The sequence below is a fragment of the Tursiops truncatus genome, chromosome 19 (assembly GCF_011762595.2).
Source record: "Tursiops truncatus isolate mTurTru1 chromosome 19, mTurTru1.mat.Y, whole genome shotgun sequence".
In the NCBI taxonomy this organism is placed as follows: domain Eukaryota; kingdom Metazoa; phylum Chordata; class Mammalia; order Artiodactyla; family Delphinidae; genus Tursiops; species Tursiops truncatus.
In genome coordinates, this window is record NC_047052.1 from 50715861 (window position 1) to 50735465 (window position 19605).

At 55.6% G+C, this 19605-nt stretch overlaps 2 protein-coding genes across 5 annotated transcripts in view; one reads left to right on the forward strand and one right to left on the reverse strand.

The window, feature by feature from the left end:
* The window catches only part of SYNGR4 (synaptogyrin 4), a 12928-nt gene extending 1386 nt beyond the window's left edge, over nucleotides 1-11542 (forward strand). For 2 of the 4 annotated variants that reach the window (XM_073796097.1, XM_033846059.2), the window contains exons 2-5: nucleotides 657-857; nucleotides 6618-6855; nucleotides 8032-8171; nucleotides 8412-11542. In XM_073796097.1, the coding sequence (XP_073652198.1) occupies nucleotides 765-857; nucleotides 6618-6855; nucleotides 8032-8171; nucleotides 8412-8645 (705 nt within the window). In that variant the 5' untranslated portion in view covers nucleotides 657-764 and the 3' untranslated portion in view covers nucleotides 8646-11542. The remainder of the gene's footprint in view (nucleotides 1-656; nucleotides 858-6617; nucleotides 6856-8031; nucleotides 8172-8411) is intronic. The other 2 variants (XM_073796098.1, XM_033846060.2) reach the window with 1 other exon arrangement.
* KDELR1 (KDEL endoplasmic reticulum protein retention receptor 1) lies at nucleotides 11343-18609 on the reverse strand. The gene is made up of 5 exons (XM_033846061.2): nucleotides 18335-18609; nucleotides 17566-17666; nucleotides 17165-17323; nucleotides 13135-13387; nucleotides 11343-12081 (listed from the first exon to the last, which is right to left on the reverse strand). Exons 1-5 carry the CDS (start codon nucleotides 18423-18425, stop codon nucleotides 12047-12049), a joined length of 639 nt encoding a protein of 212 aa, XP_033701952.1. The 5' UTR covers nucleotides 18426-18609; the 3' UTR covers nucleotides 11343-12046.
* Between the last annotated feature and the right edge of the window lie 996 nt (nucleotides 18610-19605).

Sequence of the window (19605 nt, forward strand, 5' to 3'; positions counted from 1 at the left end):
TATGAAGATGGACCTGAACTCTAAGGGGAGGCCCTGATTCTAAGGCAATCACCCGCAATCACGAGGACAGCCTAAAATCTACCCTGAGCTGCTTGGGGTCTACACTACGGGTGCTGTCACCCCAAAGCCTGAAAGGGATCCCCCTGTTTCAGACGTCCCCGGGGTTCTGTTCGCCATTCCAGCACCCCTAGTCCCTTGAAAATCCCATTAACACAGTCCTTAAAATGGGCCCTCTGGCTCCTGTGTCAGGGCATCACCCCAGTATCCTGCCTTCTCCCCTCTCCTCCCTAGCCTGGCAGGCATCTCCCCACTCTGCACCTCCACCTCTGGGGCCCTCCTCAGCTTGCATTCCTGACTCCTGGGACCCCAGCAGCTCCCTCACCCTGTGCCCCTACCTCTAGAATTCGCAGAAGCCCCCTCCCCCGGCACCCCAATTCATGGGACCCTCTCATCCTGCGCCCCGATCTCTAGGACCCCTACCCCAGCATCTCCTTCACCCATGCACCGACTCCTAAGAACCCTCACCCTATATAACCCCATCCTGGGACTACAAGGACCCTCCCATCCCCTGCCCCCTACTCCTGGGACCCCTGGCAGCCCCTTTACCCCGCACCTTGGACTCTAACCATCCCCCCTCCATCCCTCTTGTCTTGCAGCAGCTGAGCCCCGGGGTGGGCCTAGAGCCTCTGGACGGTAGTGCCCAGCAGGCAGCGCCCAGCATTACTGCTCCGGCCTCCCAGGGCCTGGGCAGCAGAACAGCAGGCATGCACATCCCAGAAAGCCTCCAGGACCTGGCCAACAGTGAAGCCGTGCAGTTTCTCAAGAGGCCAAAGACGATCGCGCGGAGCTTGGCAGGGGTGAGGCCCTCCTGTAGCCTGGCTGCCCCGTGGGTGACAGGAAGCAGGTGTCTCACCTCCCAGACCCAGTGCAGAGAGAGTGGGGGGGGGGGGAAGAAGGGGTTAGATGGGGAAAATGAAGCCAAAGGGAGCTCATAACGGAAGTCACCCTTTACTGAGCATCTAACTGTAGGCCCTGCGCTATTCTGAGCACTTATTAACTCTCATGGGAAGAAACAACCCTGCAAAGGGGGTGCTGTGGAGCCCCATTTTTGAGAGAAGAAAACTGAGGATCAGAGAAAGTTAAATAATTTTTTTAAGGCTGTGCTGTCCGATTTGGTAACCACAAGCCACATGTGGCTATTCTAATCTAAACTAAATAAAATAAAATATTCAGGGAATTCCCTGGCAGTCCAGTGGTTAGGATTCCGCACTTCCACTGCAGGCGGCCCAGGTTCGATCCCTGGTGGAGAAACTAAGATCCCACAAGCTGCATGGTACGTCCAAAAAAAAAAAAAAGAAAGAAATCATTCCTCAGTCACAGTGGCCACATTTCAGCCTGGCGGCTCTCATATTGGACAGTAAGGATCTAGAACATTTCCATCATGGTGGAAGGTTCCATTGGACAGCGTTGGCTAAGGTCACACAGTAAGAGGCAGGGAATCAGACTGGGGTCTGTGAGATGCCAGAGCCCATTCATTTCCACCTCTCAGACAAGGGACCAGGAGAGGAGCAGGGGCTGGGGCCTCTGGGGGGAAAGCTGCACAGAGGTAGGAAGAGAATAAGAATATGTAATGTAGACCTAAGATGCCAGAGGGTAGGTGGTCACTATGGCCAGGCACAGTGCCAAGCAAGGGATTTACCTGCATTCGTTTCATCATTACCACATTCGCGAAGAGTCAAGACACCTGGGGTCAGATCCTCATTCAGCCCCCGACTTTGCTGTGTGACCTTGAGCCGATCACTGCTCCTCTCTGGACCTCAGTGCTTGAGGAGTTAAAGCTGTGACTGTGGGCTTTACGCTGTGCAGCCTCCACGGCACTCCTCTGACAGAGTTGGGAACCGAGGCCCAGGGAGATGATGAGATCAGGAGAGGGTCAGGGGTCAGGAGAGTAGGTGGGATGCCCGGGATTGAATGCAGGGTCCTATTCCAGAAGGATCGATCCGGCCTGACCGAGAATCCTGGTTCGACCACATGGTCTCCATGTAGAGCGACATCCTGCCCTGCTTGCCTGGGTTGGTCCTGGCATAATTATCAGCAGCACCTCCTTTGATTCTCAAAAGTGCCCCGTTTTATTTGATAACTTCCCCGGTGACCCCAGGTCTGTGTGACCTTGAGCAAGTGACTTGATTTGTCTGAACCTCCACACCCTCCTATGTATAGTCCTTCCCGCTCACCAGGAAAGACTGTGTGTGAAAATGAAATCAAGGCCCCTAAACTGATTACTGTGCGCCTGGCAAGTAGCCATCTTTCCTTCGATAGCGATTATTATTGGGACCAACTTGTGATCGAGGAGAGAAGGATGGGTTTGGGGGCCATAGGGTGGTGGGGACTCGTGTCCATCGTCGTTCTCACCCAAAGGAAGAGGTGAAAAACGCATTCCACATCCCAGTTCCAAGTCCCTCGCTGGCCTCGCTCTTCAGCTCCTCACCACGACCCTATGGCGTGAGCATCATTACACCTGTTGGACCCAAGGGGAAACTGAGGCTCACAGAGGTTGAGCGACTTGCCCAAGGACGTCACCCAGCTGGAGAGCGAGTCAGAAGGATGCACGGGCTTGGCTTCCGATGCTTCAGAAGGAGGGGCGGGTGGCGAGGGAGAAGGGAGTGGGGAAGGGCTGGGGGGAAGGGCCTCCGACTGTGCCAGACGTTTCAGTCACGGACTTCGCCTGCCACCTCCCTCCTCCCTCCCGCCCGCCCTCTCCTCCTTCCCCCCTGGCCCAGTTCCTCGGCAGGGAGTCTCCGGGCAGCTGGTCCTCCCATCCTTGTCCTTCTCACGGCTGCCTGCCAGCTGGTGCTATAACTAATGAATCTTTGCTCCCTCCCTGGGGACAGGCCAGGAGGGGTGTGGAAGGAGGTCTGCCTCGGGCTTCAGAGGCTTAGGGTCCCTCTGGTCCAGCCAAGCCCCCTTCTTGCTTGTCCAAGGTTTTTTGGGTCAGTGGACAGACAGCCCGCGGGCCTGGAAGTCAGGGGGGCTGGATTCCAACCCCCTCCCCCCATGACTAACCTTGAGAGGACGCTTCCCCTCTCTGGCCAGTCATGAGAACTGCCATCAGGGCCAGGCGTCCGCGTCTTTGCAGCACAGAGACAGACTGGGAAACTGAGGCTCCAAGAGGTGAGCAATTTGCCCAAGGCCAGCCACACAGCTGTCGGAGTCAGACGCGGCTGGCTCTTTCCACTGCACAGTCACGGCTTTCGATTTATCACCTGTGAAAAGGCGATGGCTTAGTAACCGCGACCACGCGGGGCCCCCGGGGCTGCAGGGAGGGGGCGCAGGTAAAATGAATCCGGGCTCAAAAATGATCAATGGGCCTTCCCGTCCTTGACCTGGCTCTGCCTCGGACCAGCAGGGCAAGACGCTCCCCTTCTGCAGACTCAGTGCTGCAGCCCTGAAATGGAACGGATGTGAATACCCTCCCTTAATGCTAAAGTGCTGGACAAAAAGAGGGACTAGTCATTATTATTATTATTATCTGTTCTTTTTATTCAGAGAAGGCAATTAAGGCAAAGGAGAGAGGAGAATGGACAGAGGCTGTAGAGTTTAGGGGTGCATCCTCTGCCTCTCCCGTCCCCACTCTGAAGGGCAGCGCAGGAGCAAAAAAGATGGGCCAAAGTCATTCACTCTTTCAACACATTTGCAGAGGTCCAGTCTGGTGCTGGGTGCTGGTTGTAGAGAGAAGGGGCCCACATGCACCCTGTCCAGGAGGAATTCAAATTCTAATGAATTACCTTCCCCTTGTCTCCTCCCCTCCCTCCTGTCCCCAACACTACCACATCCAATCAATCACCAAGTCCAATGTTGCGTCCTAAATATCACTGGCTTCCCCAGAGCCCTGGCCTCACCCTTTCTGCCTGGGCCCTCCCATCCATCATGACCAGGGAGATTTTCTCTAACTCCCTGTCTGACGCTGGCCATCCTCTGCTCAGAGCCCTTCCATGCATAAAATTAAGTCCAAGCTAGAAAATTAATTTTTGCCAGGGCTCCCAAGTCCAGGCCCCTCGGTGTGGTGTTCAAGGCCTCAGAGGGTCTGGTCCCTGTGTTTCCAGCCTCACCTCATAGCAGACCCCTCAGATGAGATTTGTCTCCAGCCCCTGCAGGAGCTTCCCTCTGCAGCATCTGGCATTCGCACACATGGTTTCGCCTGCCTGGAATGCCCTTCCTCCTGTCTGCCTGCGAAATTCCTCATTCTTTTTTTTTTTTTAAGTTTTATTGGAGTATAATTGATTATAGTTGCTGTTGTCTTAGTTTCAGGTGTACAGCAAAATGAATCAGTTATACCTGTACATATATCCACTCTTTTTTAGATTCTTTTCCCATATAGGCCATTACAGTCTATTGAGTAGAGTTCCCTGTGCTATACAGTAGGTCCTTATTATCTATTTTATATACAGTAGTGTGTATATGCCAATCCCAAACTCCCAATTTATCACTCCCCAAAACTCCCCATTCTTTAAGGTGCAGTTCAGGTCTCACCTTACTTCTTCCTAAATCCGGCCCCCTGACTTCAGTTCCTGCTCAAACCTTGACTCTCTCCCTGAGCGTAGGCCCCAGCCTCCTCCCCAGACTCCCAGCCTCCAGTCTCACTCACTCCAGTCCACCTCTGCATGGCCCCACAGGGCTCTTCATACACCCGGAGCTGACCCTGCCCCTCCCCTGCTCTCAGCCATTCCATGGCTCCCTACTGACCCCCAGACAAGATCCCACTCCATAGCCTTTCTCACCCTGCAGCATTCCTTACAGACCTCACCGCATCCAGAAAGCCCTCCTGGACCAGCTCCCACCCCCATCACATACACACCAGTTCCTTCCATATCTGGTGTGGCCCCTGCCACGCTGCATTGTGACCATCTGGGACAAATCGCTGGGGCTTCAGATCGTCACTGAATCTCATTGATGGGAACCTCTGCCCTCGGGGCTTCTGGTCCAGCCGGTGGCAGCATATACAGCAGGGGTTAAAGCAGACTCAGGAGCCAGACAACTTGGGTTCAAATCCAGGCACTGCCTGTCACTAGCTGACTGACTTTGGGCCACTCTTCACCCTCTGTGTGCCTCAGCTCCATTATCTAAAAAAACGAGGGTGTTAATAGTGCCCACATCCTAGGGTGGTTGTAAGGATGACACAGGCTAGTGCTTGTGGAGTACATCGGTGGTTTCATAAATGAACAGGGTCAGGTGGACAGTGGTACCCCCGTGTGCTATGTACAGTGTGTGCACAGACAAAGGTGACAGGGCTAGCATATCGGTGAGGCTGCATTTGCTTTTTTTTTTTTAATTTTATTTATTTATTTTTGGCTGTGTTGGGTCTTCGTTGCTGTGTGCGGATACCTAGTTTCTCTAGTTGTGGAGAGCAGGGGCTACTCTTCATTGCAGTCGCAGGCTTCTCATTGCAACATCTTCTCTTGTTGCGGAGCCTGGGCTCTAGGCGCACAGGCTTCAGTCAGTAGTTGTGGCACACGGGCTCAGTAGTTGTGGCGCACAGGCTTAGTTACTCCACGGCATGTGGGATCTTCCCGGACCAGGGCTCGAACCCGTGTCCCCTGCATTGGCAGGCGGATTCTTAACCACTGTGCCACCAGGGAAGCCCCGCATTTGCTTTTTTTTTTTTTTTTTTTTTTTTGGGCTGTGCCGTGTGGCATGTGGGATCCTAGTTCCCCAACCAGGGATCAAACCCGTGCCCCCTGCAGTGGAAGTGCGGAGTCACCACTGGACTGCCAAGGAAGTCCCAGGCTGTATTTGCTTTAAAAAAAAAAAAGCCTTGGGAGTTCCCTGGTGGCCTAGTGGTTAGAATTCAGCTCTTTCACTGCCGTGGCCCAGGTTTGATCCCTGGTTGGGGAACTGAGATCCCACAAGCTGTGTGGCGTGGCCAAAACAAAATATATTAAAAAAAAAAAAAAAAGCCTTGAAGCAAAAGGTGAATGTTCATTAGGTACTGAGTGTTTACTACACTTCTCTCTGTACGTTTGGAATATTTCACAAATTCCTTTTTTAAAATGGAGAGGAATTAATGGAGCTGGGAGAGAGGATGAGGAAGTGGCTGCCAGAGGGAAAGACTTGAAGGCAGAGATACTTACTGCCCTCTCTTCCCGAATCCCGGGCACGGTGCATTTCATATTGGTACTTGGGTTTGGGGGCAGAAGGTGAGCGTGAGCGAGGCAGGGGTGAGTGGGGGGGAGATGAGGGGCTGGGACTCTGTCCTGGGGGTGCTGGGGAGTCATGGGGGTGTGGGGCTGGGAGCTGGGAGGGGCAGGGTGTGGAAAGAGCCCCTGTGGGGCCATGTGGGGAGACTTGGAGGCAGGGAGGCCGGGGAAGAGGCTGGGGCAAGGGCCCAGTGGGGAGGATGAGGCCTGAGCTGGGATGGAGGAGAGGGGCCGAGGGGCAGCGGGAGGATGGCTCTGGGAAGCTCTGAGGATGTGACCGGGAGGGAGGGGTCAGAACCACCGGGAGGGTGCACGGCAGGGCCCCCACGCCCAGTGATGGGGACCCGCCCGGGAGGATGAGCCGGTCTGGGGAGACGCTGAGCTCTGCTCCGGCCCCTGGGGACCCCCATCCCGCACCCACAGGTCTTCTCCCTCATCGTCTTCTCCTCCGTGCTGACTGACGGCTACCAGAACAAGACCAACTCTTCGCAGCTCCGCTGCGTCCTCAACAGCAACAACGCGGGCTGCAGCTTCGCTGTGGGAGCTGGCCTCCTGGCCTTCCTCAGCTGCCTGGCCTTCCTCGCCCTGGACGCCCATGAGGGCCGCACCACCACCAGCCGCTTCAAGACGGCCTTCCAGCTCCTGGACTTCATCCTGGCCGGTGAGCCCCCCGGGCACTGCCCTTGACCACCCAGCCGGCCCCGACCGTCCTCCACACGTGACCCAAAGCTTTGCCCCTCACTTCTCAAAGCTCTTCTGCGCCCGCTGTTTCCTCCCGGGGAATCATTGCCCATCCCTTAGACTCAGGGTAAGGGTCATCTCTTCTGACCCCCAGACTAATTCTAGAAGCCTCTCTCCTGCCCAGCTTTTTCCTCGCATTCACCTCCCTTCTTCACAACCTTTGTTGAAAAGCCACCAGTGGCAGTGGCCAGCGGTTGGGTGCAGAGCGCAGAGTCAGACAGACCCAGGTTTGAAATCTCACCTCTGGTGCCTCCTCAGTGTGTGGGTTTTCTCCCCTCTCTGAGCTTCTGTAGAAGCTGGGATGAAAACTCCCACCTTCAGGGTTTTTCTGAGGATGAAGCTCGAGAAAGGACTCCTGCAGTGATGTTGATATTTACCAGGCATATCCCCTGTGTCAGGCACCGCTTCAAGAGCTCCCCGTGGCTCTCTCATTTCTTCCTCAGAACCACCCAAGGAGGGAAGTCCTGTTCAGATTCCTATTTCACAGAGGAGGAAACTGAGGCTTGAGGAGGTTGTGTAATGGCTGCCGAGTGGCAGACCCAGGCTTCCAAGCCAGGCCTGGCCTCCTCACCAATGCCGAGCACCCTAGATAGAGCCCGGCACACAGTAAGTGCCAAATAAATGCTCGTTCCTTTTCCTCAGGCCCCAGGCTCCTTCCTCTCCTTTTCTGCACCTGCCCAGTTCCAGCAACTTAGGGCTGGGAGGGCCCCTAAAGGTCACCGAGTCCAGCGCTGTCCAAGAGAAGGTTCTGTGAGGACAGGAATGTTCTGTGCCTGGACTCCCCAACACGGGAGCCACGGGCCACGTGTGGCCGCCGAGCACTTGAAGTGTGGCCAGTGCCACCAAGGGGCGGAATTTTTTTAAATTCTATTTTAATCGATTGGAATTTTTGATCGAGTGAAACATAAAAAGCTGCAAGTGGCTGGCGAGCCCCGTAGTGGACGGCACACCCCACTCCAGGGGTTGTTTTGCGGCCGGCTGGGAGGGGGAGGCCACGGCAAGACCCGAGGCCCCAGCCACCCTTCCTGAGCGCTCTCTCCCCAACTCACGCCCCTCCCACCCCACCCCGCCCCTCTTCTCTCCCTCGACCCCCCAGCCCTCTGGGCAGGCATTTGGTTCGTGGGATTCTGCTTCCTGGCCAACCAGTGGCAGCATTCGCCGCCCAGACAGTTCCTCCTGGGGAGCAGCAGTGTCAAGGCCGCCATCACCTTCGCTTTCTTCTCCATCCTCGTCTGGGTGAGGAGCCTCCTCCCTGCAGGGCGGCGTGGTGTGAGTTAAGAGGGCTAGAACCTTCCACCCAGCTCCCCAGGACCTCCGCAAGCCCCTTTTGTGACTTTGGGCAAAGAGGGAAGAAGGCGCCCCTTCCTCCCAGCAGACTCAGCCCAGTGTGGGCATCATCCAGTGAGCTGTGGCACAGCTCCCACCTGGGCCGACCCCACCCAAGCCAGCCTCCAGCTCGCCCTCCTCTGCCCACAGATACTCCAGGCCTACCTGGCCCTCCAGGACCTCCGAAATGATGCTCCAGTCCCCTACAAGCGCTCCCTGGACGACGGCGGCGTGGTGGTGACCTCTCTCTCCCCGCTGTCCGCCACCAGCCCCGTCAACACGCCCACCACCGGTCCCCACAGCCTGAGCTACACCAGCTCCGCCCTGTCCCCCCATCTGACCACTCCGAAGGCCCCCCGCCTCACTATGATGCCCGACACCTAGACAGCCTCATCCACACCAGTAAAGAGAGACTCCTCCCTCCAGAAGGGTTTCTGAAAACTGCCCTCTGTCCTTCTCATATCTGTTTCTCTCCGGTCCCTCGAGTGCCATGGGGAGGGGGGAAATCCTATGGGGTCTCCTCAGGGGTTTCTGTAGCGGGTCCCACTTCCAATCCACCTCCTGGACTCTCCCTCTGGGTGCCACCTTGATAGCTAGGGGCGGCGACGGGAGGGAAACTCTTTTTTCAGGCCTGTGACACAGCGAGCCCTTTACTCCTTGCACTGGCCACGGGAGGGAGGCACGAGGTGCCCCACTGTACAGCTGAGGAAGCTCAAGTTCAGAGACAAGATGCTTCCGCCCGTGGAGAGGGCTCTAAGGAGAACGAGGGCCAACACTGGGACTGGCCCTGTCTCCAGGGCCCACATCCTTTAACTCACCCCAGCTGACAAGGGACCCACTCAGACCCATGCGGTGGGAGGAGTGGTTAAAGGAACAGGGGATGGCAAGTCCATGACTGAGGTCAGGGGAGATCCTTGTCTTCAAATATTTGAAAGCTTGTCTTAGGGAGCCCCGAAACTAATCGGAGACTCGTGCTTGGGCCACAAAACGCTCCTGCCTGCAGGGACCCAGCAGGTCACTCCAGTGGGTGAAGTACCCATGAAGCAAGTGGGGGGGCAGGGGCCGAGCCTGGGAAGGGGCAGCCTTCACTCAGCACCCAGCGTTCAGTACCACAGCCCGGGGGTGTCCAGAGCAGCGCTGTCCAGGACTTTCCTAGTGGTCTGGCGGTTAGGACTCCACGCTTCCACTGCAGGGGGCACAGGTTCGATCCCTGGTTGGGGAACTAAGATCCCACATGCCACGATGCAGCCAAAAAAAAAAAAAATTATAGAGCAGCGCTGTCCAATGGAAACAAAGTGTGAGCCATGGGGGGGCAGTATTTAAACTTACCAGCTGGCCACGTGAAGAAAAGTAGAATGAAACAAGTGAAATGAATTTTCATATATTTTATTTAACCCAGTATATCCAAAATATGATCATTTCAACATGTCATCAGTATAAAAAATTACTAGCCAGGTAGCTTACATCCTACTGCACTAAGTTTTTGAAATCCTGCGCCTGTTTTACAAGAACAGCACATCTCAAGTGCTAATGGTCACTGTATTGGATAGTGCCGCTCTAGAACCTTCTAGTTTTTCTAGAACAACCGGACATCCGTTTCTTTTTATGTGGAATTAGTTGGCAAGGAATACAAAAAAAAAAAGCTTAATGTTAGGCTGGCCAAACCAAACACACCCACACAGGGGCCACAGTGGCTGCAGAGCGTTCATTTACAAACTGGGAAAAGCAGTGTGAGTTGTGGGGAGGCAAATGTGGGCTCCGTGGTCCCCTTTTTGGGTTTCCTGTGTGGCAGTGCTCAGGGTGCAGAAAGAAGTAGGCCGTGGTCCCTGTGGGCACTGGAGGAAACGGCAGCCATGCGGTGGAGTGGGCAGGGTTCCGGCATGGCAAACGGGAGGACCCAGAGCTCTGGTCCTCGCTCTGTCACTAGCTGGATCACCTGGAACGTGTCACTGAATCTCTCTGGTCCTGGGCGGGGCTGGCTGTCAAACTAGAGACTTGGACCAGATTTAGATTGATGGTTTGAGGGCTGCGTTCAAAGAGGTGCCCCCTCCCGACCCTGAAATCAACCCAGGCAGCCCTGCTCCTGCATTTTCCATATGAGGCTTCTGGACAAATTCCTCTAAACAGAAGGTCCGTTGGCTTAGCTTACAAGAAAGAAAGAAAAAAAACCTTTGAAAAACCCCACAGCAGTGGCTAAACATACAGGATCCAGCAGCAGAAAGCCAGGGTACCAACCCCACCCCTGTGGCTCACCCGGCTAAGCCTCGACTTCCTCCGCAACAAAGTGAGGGTGCTCTGAGGGTCCCATGAGCTCACCCGTGTAACGCACATTGCCTGGCGCTTATGAGACGCTCGGAAACACCAGCCACCTGCCTACTGAAGCTTCCAGAGCCATCCTACGGCAGAACTGGAGGCGGCTAAGGAAAGTCTCAGCAGACATCTAGGGCATTTGGCGAAATCAGGGGGCAAAACTCCAAAAGGTTACAAGGGCCAAGCAAGTAAACCAAGTGAAGGAAACAGGCCAGGTGTGAAGCCAATCTGGAGGGAAACATGGAAAAGATTTGACTTTCCTTTGAACTTCACAAAACCACAGAACAACAGCGTCAGCCCAGTAAGAGATGGTATCAAGCCCTCAGCCAAGTCCTGGGGACTTGGTGATGGAGGGAGGGGAAGTTCACGTCCCAGCCATTCACTCCAGCCATCTGCTGCTACCCAGACACGAGGACCTGGCATTGTCAGACTCATGGGGTTCTTTTCAAGAGAAGCCAGAAATCCCGATTTTAATGTGTAAATCTGGTTTTTAAAGGCTCTCTAGGGAGAACTGTCAGGGAAGTTCTGTGCCAAGATAAGAAGAATCTTCGAGATTTTTTTCCTCCACAACCTCTTCCCTGGTGGAGTCATGAGGAGTCAGGGTGCAGCTCAGAGTCTCAGGAAGCCCAGTTTCTCATCTCCCTGCTCCTCTCAGGCCTGGATCGCCTGCAGATGGCAGACGGGATAAAGCAGAGGCAGAGAGAGGGGCCGGGGTGCCGGGCGGACCCCACAAACGCCAGAGAGAGGGCAAGGAGCAGCCAAAGAGAGGCATCGTTTTCCTCAGTTTATTTCAAGAGAACAAAGAATCAACCGTCAATTCTGTACAAAAACATGGCCATAGAGCCACGGTGACCCTTGGGCCAACCCCCTTCCCATGCGCCCCTAAATTGCCAAAAAACAAGGACGTGACCAAAAAACCCAAACTCTGGAAAAAATTATTATGAAAAATCAGGGGAGAACTTCCCTCCCCTCTTCCCTCTCCCCAGTGCAGAAGTTTGGGGGGCGGATGGGAGGTTGTGTCCTTGACAACGGTGGGAGGTCTGGCAGGCGGCTGTCGGCAGATTAGTGTTTGGCAACCAGTGGGGCTGATGGGTTAGGATCCAGAAGGAAGCCAGGGGGCTCGGGGGAGGGAAAAGATCTCCAACCCTGCCGTGCCCCACAGGACACTCGAAAACAGTTTATAAAAATTGGGGCCAGAGAGTAGAAAAGAAAGGAGTCATCAGAATCAAAACCTAAATAGTGGAAAGATTTTTTTTTTTTTCTCTAAAAGGCAAAAAAACTACAAACAGCCCAGGTCCTGAGCTGCCCCAAGACTTGGGTCCTCCACTGCCCCCTGAAACCTGGCAGGAGCAGGGCTGGGGAGTACCGAGAGGTGGGTTCTTAAAAAAGTTCCCCTGGATGGGAAGGCTCTTCGTCTTTCGTCGCCTTCCTCTGCCTCTCGCAGCTGCCCCGGAGAGGGATGGCGAGGACCAGGGCTACGCCGGCAAACTCAGCTTCTTCCCCTTGAGGACTGGGGGGAGAGAAAGGGGGGTGGGCGTGACCAAGGGGTCCCTCGTGGAGGGGACAGCCTCCCACGCCCACAGCAGGGGCTTGGATGCTGGGCTGGGCAGAGATGCAGGAGGGGCAGCCCCAGGACTCGGATTATCAGCTGTGGGTGGGGCCGGGGACCAGGCTCCCGGCCTAGGGGCTGAGCCATGGAGCCCCGGAGGAGGCCCTATTTCCCCTAATGCTGGCTGCTCCCCTTCCATCCTGGAAGGGCTGGAGGCCTTGGCTCTCGGGGGGCGCTGGGGTCAGAGGGCCTGGCAGGGCTGGCTGGGCGAGACCACCCGCTTCTGCCCTCCCAGCCTTAATCCTCAGGGGGCGTGGCTGCCTTCAGGCCTCTGTCCTGTCTCCTCTTCCCTTCACACTGACTAACTGAACTTCCAAGGTCTTTGCTTTAATCATCGTCTCTAAAAGGCCTCCCCCCGACCACACCCTCTCCACGTAAAGTAACCCCCTCACCCTCCACCATTGTTCACCAACACATCCCTGGTTCCTTTCTGTCACTGCCCTTCTCACTGTCAGCAATCATCTCTCTTGTTTATTCACCACCTCCCCCGACTACAATACAAAGGGAGGGGAGGGGCTTGTCCATCTTTTCTCCTAAGCTCGTATCCCCAGAGCCTAGCCCCGGCCAGGGACATAGACAGTGCTCCATAAATTTGTTGGTTGAATGAATGAATGAATCTTGGTGGGCCTGAGTCCCTGAGGGTAAGGACAGAGGTCCATGAGCAGAGAGGAGGCCCTCCCTTCTCTGAACGCTGCTGGGGCCTAGGAGACGGGAATTCTGGATCTGTTACGGGCGTGAGACTGAAAGACTTTGGATATGGAACCTTGGGGCAGGAGGAGGGCTTAGGACACATTCCAAGAGAGGAAAAGTCAGAGGCCACCCCGGCCTGCCCCTCTCTTTGTCCTATCTCCCCTCGAGGGATACAGGGCTGGGGAGATGAAGCTGGGGCCCCAGGGACGGGGGGAGCTGGGGAAGGAGCAGGCTCCCTACCGGCCGGCCCCCCACGCTGGCTACCTTTGGTGATGTAGAGGTAGAAGAAATCACAGTAGAGGACCGTCTGGACCAGGCCTGCCACGATGGCGATGAGGTCGAAGAAGCCTTCGAAGTGGTAGCGCCAGATCCAGTTGAAGAGATAGAGCGTGCGGTAGACCCCCAGCGCAAACAAGTAGTGGCTGGTGATGGTCTCCGCTTCGCCCGTCTTGCTCACCATGAACAGCTGCGGCAGGATGGCCACGGACTCCAGGTAGATGGAGAAGGTCCAGAGGATCTGCGGGGAGGCCGGGGCGTGGGAGCAGAGGGCAGGACGAGGCGGGAGGGGACAGGGCAGAAGAGAAGGGTGAGGATGGTGGACCTTGTGGCTACAGGTGCAGTGATGTTGGAGAGTGGGCGACAGGTACCACAACGCCTGCCGGGCACTCACTGTGTGCCAGACACCGCTTTCCTGCCCCACCTGTATTCTCTCGTTTAATCCCCACGATGACCCCATGAGGGAGGTACTATTATCAGCATCCCCTTCTTTTTTGTTGTTTTGTTTTTCGGTTGTGCCGCAAGGCTTGAGGGATCTTAGTTCCCCGACCCGGGAGGGAACCTGGACCCCGGCAGTGAAAACACCAAGTCCTAACCACTGGACCACCAGGGAATTCCCAGCATCCCCTTCTACTGATGAGGAAACCGAGGCCCAGAGAGGGTAAGAGGCTTGCCCAGGACGTAGCTAGGAAGCGGCAGAGCTGGGATTTGAACCAAGTGTTCTGAGCCGGTGTTTGTGAGCACTTTTAATTTACACCCCTCCCAAGGGCAGCGCAGGTTGGGATCTTGGCTGTGAGATGTCCCTTCTGTGAGATCTTGGGCAAGAGACCCAGATTCTCGGAGCCTCTGCTTCCTCACCTCTAAAATGGGGATGATTCTGGGAATTCCTTGGCAGTCCGGTGGTGAGGGCTCCGTCTTTTCACTGCTGAGGGCCCAGGTTCAATCCCTGTTTGGGGAACTAAGATCCCACAAACCACATGGCACAGCCCTGCCCCCCACAAAAAAAGGGGATAATTTTCCTGCCTTGGTAGGGGCGACATTCAATGTGCAATCTTTAGAGACATAAATCAGACTGTGTCACTCCCTGGCTTAAAACCCTCTTGTAGCTACTTCTTATCACATCCAGAATAAAACCCAAGTTCCTAACCTTGGCCTTCAAGGCCCTCCTCAATCCAGCTTCATCTTCTACTCCCTCCCCTCGCCCTCCAGGGTACAACTACCTGGGCCTTCCATCTGGTCCTCCAACACACCAAGCTCCTTCCTGCCCCAGGGCCTTTGCACTTGCTGTTCCTTCAGCTCTTCCCCCAGACAGTCACATTCTGCCTCTTCCACCTCCTTCCAATCTCAGCTCATCAGTCACCTCCTGAGAGAGGTCCTCCCTGACCATCCTTCCCCCTGGATGGTCACATCCCCTGTCTTATCTTCCTCCTGGCAGCTCTGACCAGACTGTGAGCTCCGTGAGGTCCAGGAGCCTACATCTTGGGCACCCTGTGGGCCCAGCACCTGGCACAGTGCCTGGCACATATTCGATGCCTGGATGAATGCATGAGCGATTGGAAGCAAGGTCCCCAAGTGCTTGTCACAGGCCATCATTTAGGGAGCAGTGACAAGCATCATTTGTAAGCAGGACAGGGCATCCCAGGAGGGAGAGACGAAGAGATGGCAGGCAGCTGTCGGCCCCTTTTCAGTCCTCAGCTCCCTGAAAGTCCCACCTGGGGTGAGTTGTGATCTGCAGACCCACCGAAACCTCCGCTCAGACAACAAAGCCAGCTGGCAGGTGTGGTTCCTCCTGGGTTGTTTTGGTTTGTGGGAAGGAAGTGGGGACCTTCAGGATGTATTCCTAAGAACTGACGTTTATATAGCACTTACTACATCCAAGGCACTGTTCTATGCACCTTATGGGTATTAACTGGCTTATGCCTTAACCCTATGAGGTAAGTCCTATTGTTATCCCCCTTATACAGATGAGGAGACTGAGGCCCACGGGATCAGTAACTCGTCCAAGGCCACACAGCTAAGATGTGGGTGGAAACAGATTCCTACCCAGGCAGCTAGACTTCAGGGCTTGTTCCCATAATTACTCAGAATCCACCAGCGAGGTTCTTAGTATATCAGGTTAGTTGAGGCTCTCGGGAAACATACCCATTAAATTGATACATACCGATTGTTAGCCTTGGGGAGTGGAATCATGACGTAAGAGGAGAGAGAAGGTCTATTGCATTTTACTTTATCTATTTGTGACATCTGAATTTTTAAAGAATTGTTTCCTTCTATGATTAAAAAATAATTTTTCAGCATGCACCTATTGATAGCGTGGGCTTTGAAAGCAGGCAGACCTGGGTTCAAATTCTGTGAGGTCTCCCCTCTGAGCTGCACCTCAGTCCTCCAAGAAATAGGGATGAGTATGCCCACTTCCCCAAGAGGCCGACGGATCAGACGGGATGATGACGGGTTTGGAATGGCCAGCTCAGAGCAGGACACACAATTGGTGCCAATACTTTGCACAAGTGACCTCCCCACCTCTGAATGAGGGAACCACACAAGCTGGAGTCAAGAATCCTGGGTCCTGGTCCGGCCTCCTCCACCTGGAGCAAGCCCCACTGCCTTCCCCCAGCCTCAGTCTCCCCATCTGCAAAATGGGCCCAGGTCAGCGGGTGCTCCATGCAAGGTGATGCTGATGATACAGTTGCAAAGTCCAGGCCCCGCAGCCAAGCTTGGGGTTCCTGCCACAGTGCAGTGCCGCCTCCCTCTGACATTTCTGGGACCCCTGGGTCAAAGTCACCCCCAGTCACCCTCAGTCAGATTTGTCTAGCCTGCAGGGTGCTTTTAGAAATAGATCTGGAATCTGTAGCCAAAACTGTAAAGTTTTCCCTCAGGAAAACTCCTGAATTGTGGCTTGTGTTGAAAACATCATCACATCTGGCTGCTCAGTGGCGGCTTGCAGAATCTTAGTTCCCCGACCAGGGATCGAACCCGTGCCCCCTGCCTTGGACGTGTGTAGTTTTAATCACTGGACTGCCAGGGAAGTCCCAGGGCCAGCTTCTTACAAGGCAGGAGTGAGTGGTCCTGGGGGAGGAAAGACTGCTCTGAATTTGATTCCTGCCAGCCCCAGGAGGCCTTAACCTTCCAGATTTAGCAAAGGCCCTCTCGAAATTCCTCCCAGGATTTAGCAAAGGCCCTCTCGAAATTCCTCCCAGGAATTTGTACAGGTCCCACCAAAATGCCATGCAATAAAAACCATGACAGCTAACATTTAGGAGTAAAAGGATCCACATGGTCCTAAACACTGCAAGCACTGAACAAACATGGACCGCACTTCCTACCTACTGCCAGACACTGTGCTTTACCAATATTAACCCCTCATCAAAGCCTATGAAGTAGGAACTGATTATCCCCATTTCACAGACAAGAAAACTGAGGCACAGAGAAATTACATGACTTGCCCAAAATCTCACAGCTGCTAAGTGGGCTTCTAGACTGGACTCTAGAACCAGTTCTCTGGTTCTAGAGTCTCTGTGTCTAACCACTACGTGATGCTGTCTAATCTCAGTAAATCCTCACAATGACCTGATCTTGACTTTACAAATAGGGAAACTGAGGCACAGAAAGGTCAAGTTCCATGCCCAAGGTCATGCTAATAGAAAGTAACAGATCCAAATCCAAGTAGCCTGGCCCCTAAGAGCCCCGTTTCCAACTCCTGAACTATTCATTAGGCCAATGACTTTGGAAGAGTCATTTCAACTCCCTAAGCCTCAGTTTTCTCATCTATAAAATGGGGCTGCTATGAAAAGTAATGAGTTAATGTATGTGAAATGCTGAGAGCAGCGTCTGGCACATAGTGAGTGCTGCTGCTGTTACATTACTATCATCTGACTCCAGAGCCCCTGTTTTGAACTTTATGTCCTAAAAGAAGGAAGTCTGAGCAAACCCTACAGAAGGAAGCCTCTGAGTGGGTCCACTGTCAACTGCTCTTCTCCCACAGCCCACCCCACCACTACAGACCCTGCAGGTGGCCTACCTCTAGAGGAGTAAAGTCATGGTTGACCAAGAACGCCAGGATGGCCGTGGGGACAACAAGGAATTCCACTCGGAACGTGTCGTGGTTCCCATCGTAAGTGGCTTTGAACTTGCTGTAAATCATCCAGACCGTGGTGAAAGAACAGGCGATGTAGACCACCTGTCGAAGGGGAGGATGTGGAGGGTGCTTCAGCTCCAAGCACAGGGTCCAAGCCCCCAGTAGACTTAGACCCAGCCCCAGGAGTCCAGGCCCCCAGCCTCTCCTCCCTCAGGCTTAGCAGTCTGGACCCCTAGCCCCATCCTCCCTCAGACCCAGAAGTCTGGGACCCATATTCCCTCCTCCCTCGGACCCTCCCCGGCTCCCCCCTCAGGAGGGCTCGGCAGGTTAGGAAAAGCCTTTACCTTCATGCACGTGTTGTAGAGTGAGATGTAGTTGGTGAAGAGGTCCAGGTAGCGGGCAGTGAACACCACAGCAAACAGGGCCTGGCTCTTCCCCGAAATCCCTGTGGTCCAGAGAAATGGGGATGGGGGAGGCTGAAGGTGGGCTGCACGGCCAATAAACCGAGGCCCAGGGCCCCGGGCGACCCAGAGGGGTTCTGGAGTGCAGCTGTCCCTGGAGGCCTCCCCAGCTCCCCCGGCCTAAGCAGGGCCTTTTCCCACGGCCCACAGCCAGGGGGCAGCCCGGCCCCAAAGCTACTCCAGCCCGAGGCTCTGTCCCAGGCTAGGCCTCGTGGCCCCCTCCGGCCCCCTCAGGGTCCTCCCACAGTCCAGATCCAAGGTGGAGCCTTGGGAGGACCCCACTTGACCTCAGCCTTCCGGAACAGGTCGCCTACCTCCCGCTCCCTTTCTGGCGGCCACAGTCCACGTCACCAACTCCCAGCCGCCTCCCTGCCTGCCACAGCTCCCTGTTCCCAGCCCTGGGAACCCTAAGGCCACCCAGACAGGGGCCGGGGGAGGCTGAACTGGGTTCCTGGAGCCACCCCCACCAAAATGGATGCATCTCCAGTTTGGGGAAAGGAGGTGACCCCCTGGTGACCCCGGACCTGGAAGGGGGATCCTCAGCAAGCAGTGGCGGGGAGGAACCCGTCCCCCTATGCCTCCAAACCCTTCCCCGAGTCCTGGACTGTCTCCCGCATTCTCCCCCCTTCTCCGGCCCCGGTGGGCGTCTCACCGGCACACGAGCGGGACTTCCAGATTTTGAGCAGCAGCAAGATGATGGCTAGGAGGTGGGAGAGGTCTCCCAGGAATCGGAAGAGATTCATGGCTGAGGGGATCTGGCAGGGCTGGGCTGGAGGGAGTCAGGCTGAAGGGGGGCTGCCCCCCGGGGCTGCTGTTCTGGCCGGGCGGCTGGGCTGGGGGGCGGGAGAGGTGCCCTCGGGTGGGCTCCGCTCCGGGGAGGGGGCTCTGGGCGGGGTCGCCGAGGCCGGAGCTGGTGGCCGAGCCAGAGCTAGGAAGAGGGAGGCCGGCGGGAGGGAGGGGGAGGAGTCCGGGCGGGAGGCTCCGCCCCCGAGGGCGGAGTCCCGGCTCTCCAGCGCCCTCTACCTCGCACACCCCCCCACCCCCACCCCCGCTTGCAGAGTTGGCGCCGAATTTACCCCCCTAAGGCCGCCTCCCAGGAACTTGCGGGGTCGCTGGGATCCGAAACTCGCAAATCCGGCACCAGTTCCCCCAGGCAGTCCGTGCCTCTCTGTAAAGGTTGCAGCCCAGCCGCACAGATTCTGCCCTTGACATCGATTCGGGAGGCAGATCTCTGAGATTTAAAAATCTTAGACAGGGACCCAGAGGCTGGCTTTTCAGGGGCCTCCAGCTACAGTGCACTCAAAAGACAAGAGAGCAGTCCCCAGTCCCCCTCTCAGACTCAGAAGTCTGGGTCCCCAGCACCTTCATCCCCCAGGAGCCAGGAGTCCAGGACCTCAACCCCCTCCTCCCCCAGGACCCAGGAGTCCAGGACCCCAGCCCCTCCTCCCTCAGACCCAAGAGTCTAGCCCCCCTTTCTTGGGGCTTAGGGTCCCACCCAACAATCTTGTGTCTCAAGCATCCTAGACCCAGGAATCTAGATGCACAATGCCTTCCTCCCTCTGGGACCCACAAATTCAGGTGTGGGTCTTACATTTCAGAAATGTAAGGCTTCACTCCTGCTCTCCCAGACCCTGGAGTCAGCAGCCCACAGCTCTGGCTCCAGCCCCTCCTCCAGAGCTGCCCCCTCACAGGCACACATACACACCCTCAGGAGCCCAGGTGTCCTGCGCCACACTCCACCACAGCACTTTATAGAAGCGCTGGGCTTAGCCTCTCTAGCAGGAAGGGCAGGAGCTGGACAGCTGGCCTTGAGGGCCAGGAACAGGCTGTGTCTAGGAGGGGACACACATTGCTTTCCTCCTGGATGTCTGAGTACCCACGGGTGATGGATGTCAGGGTCCGTCAGTAAAAGAAGGGGTACAG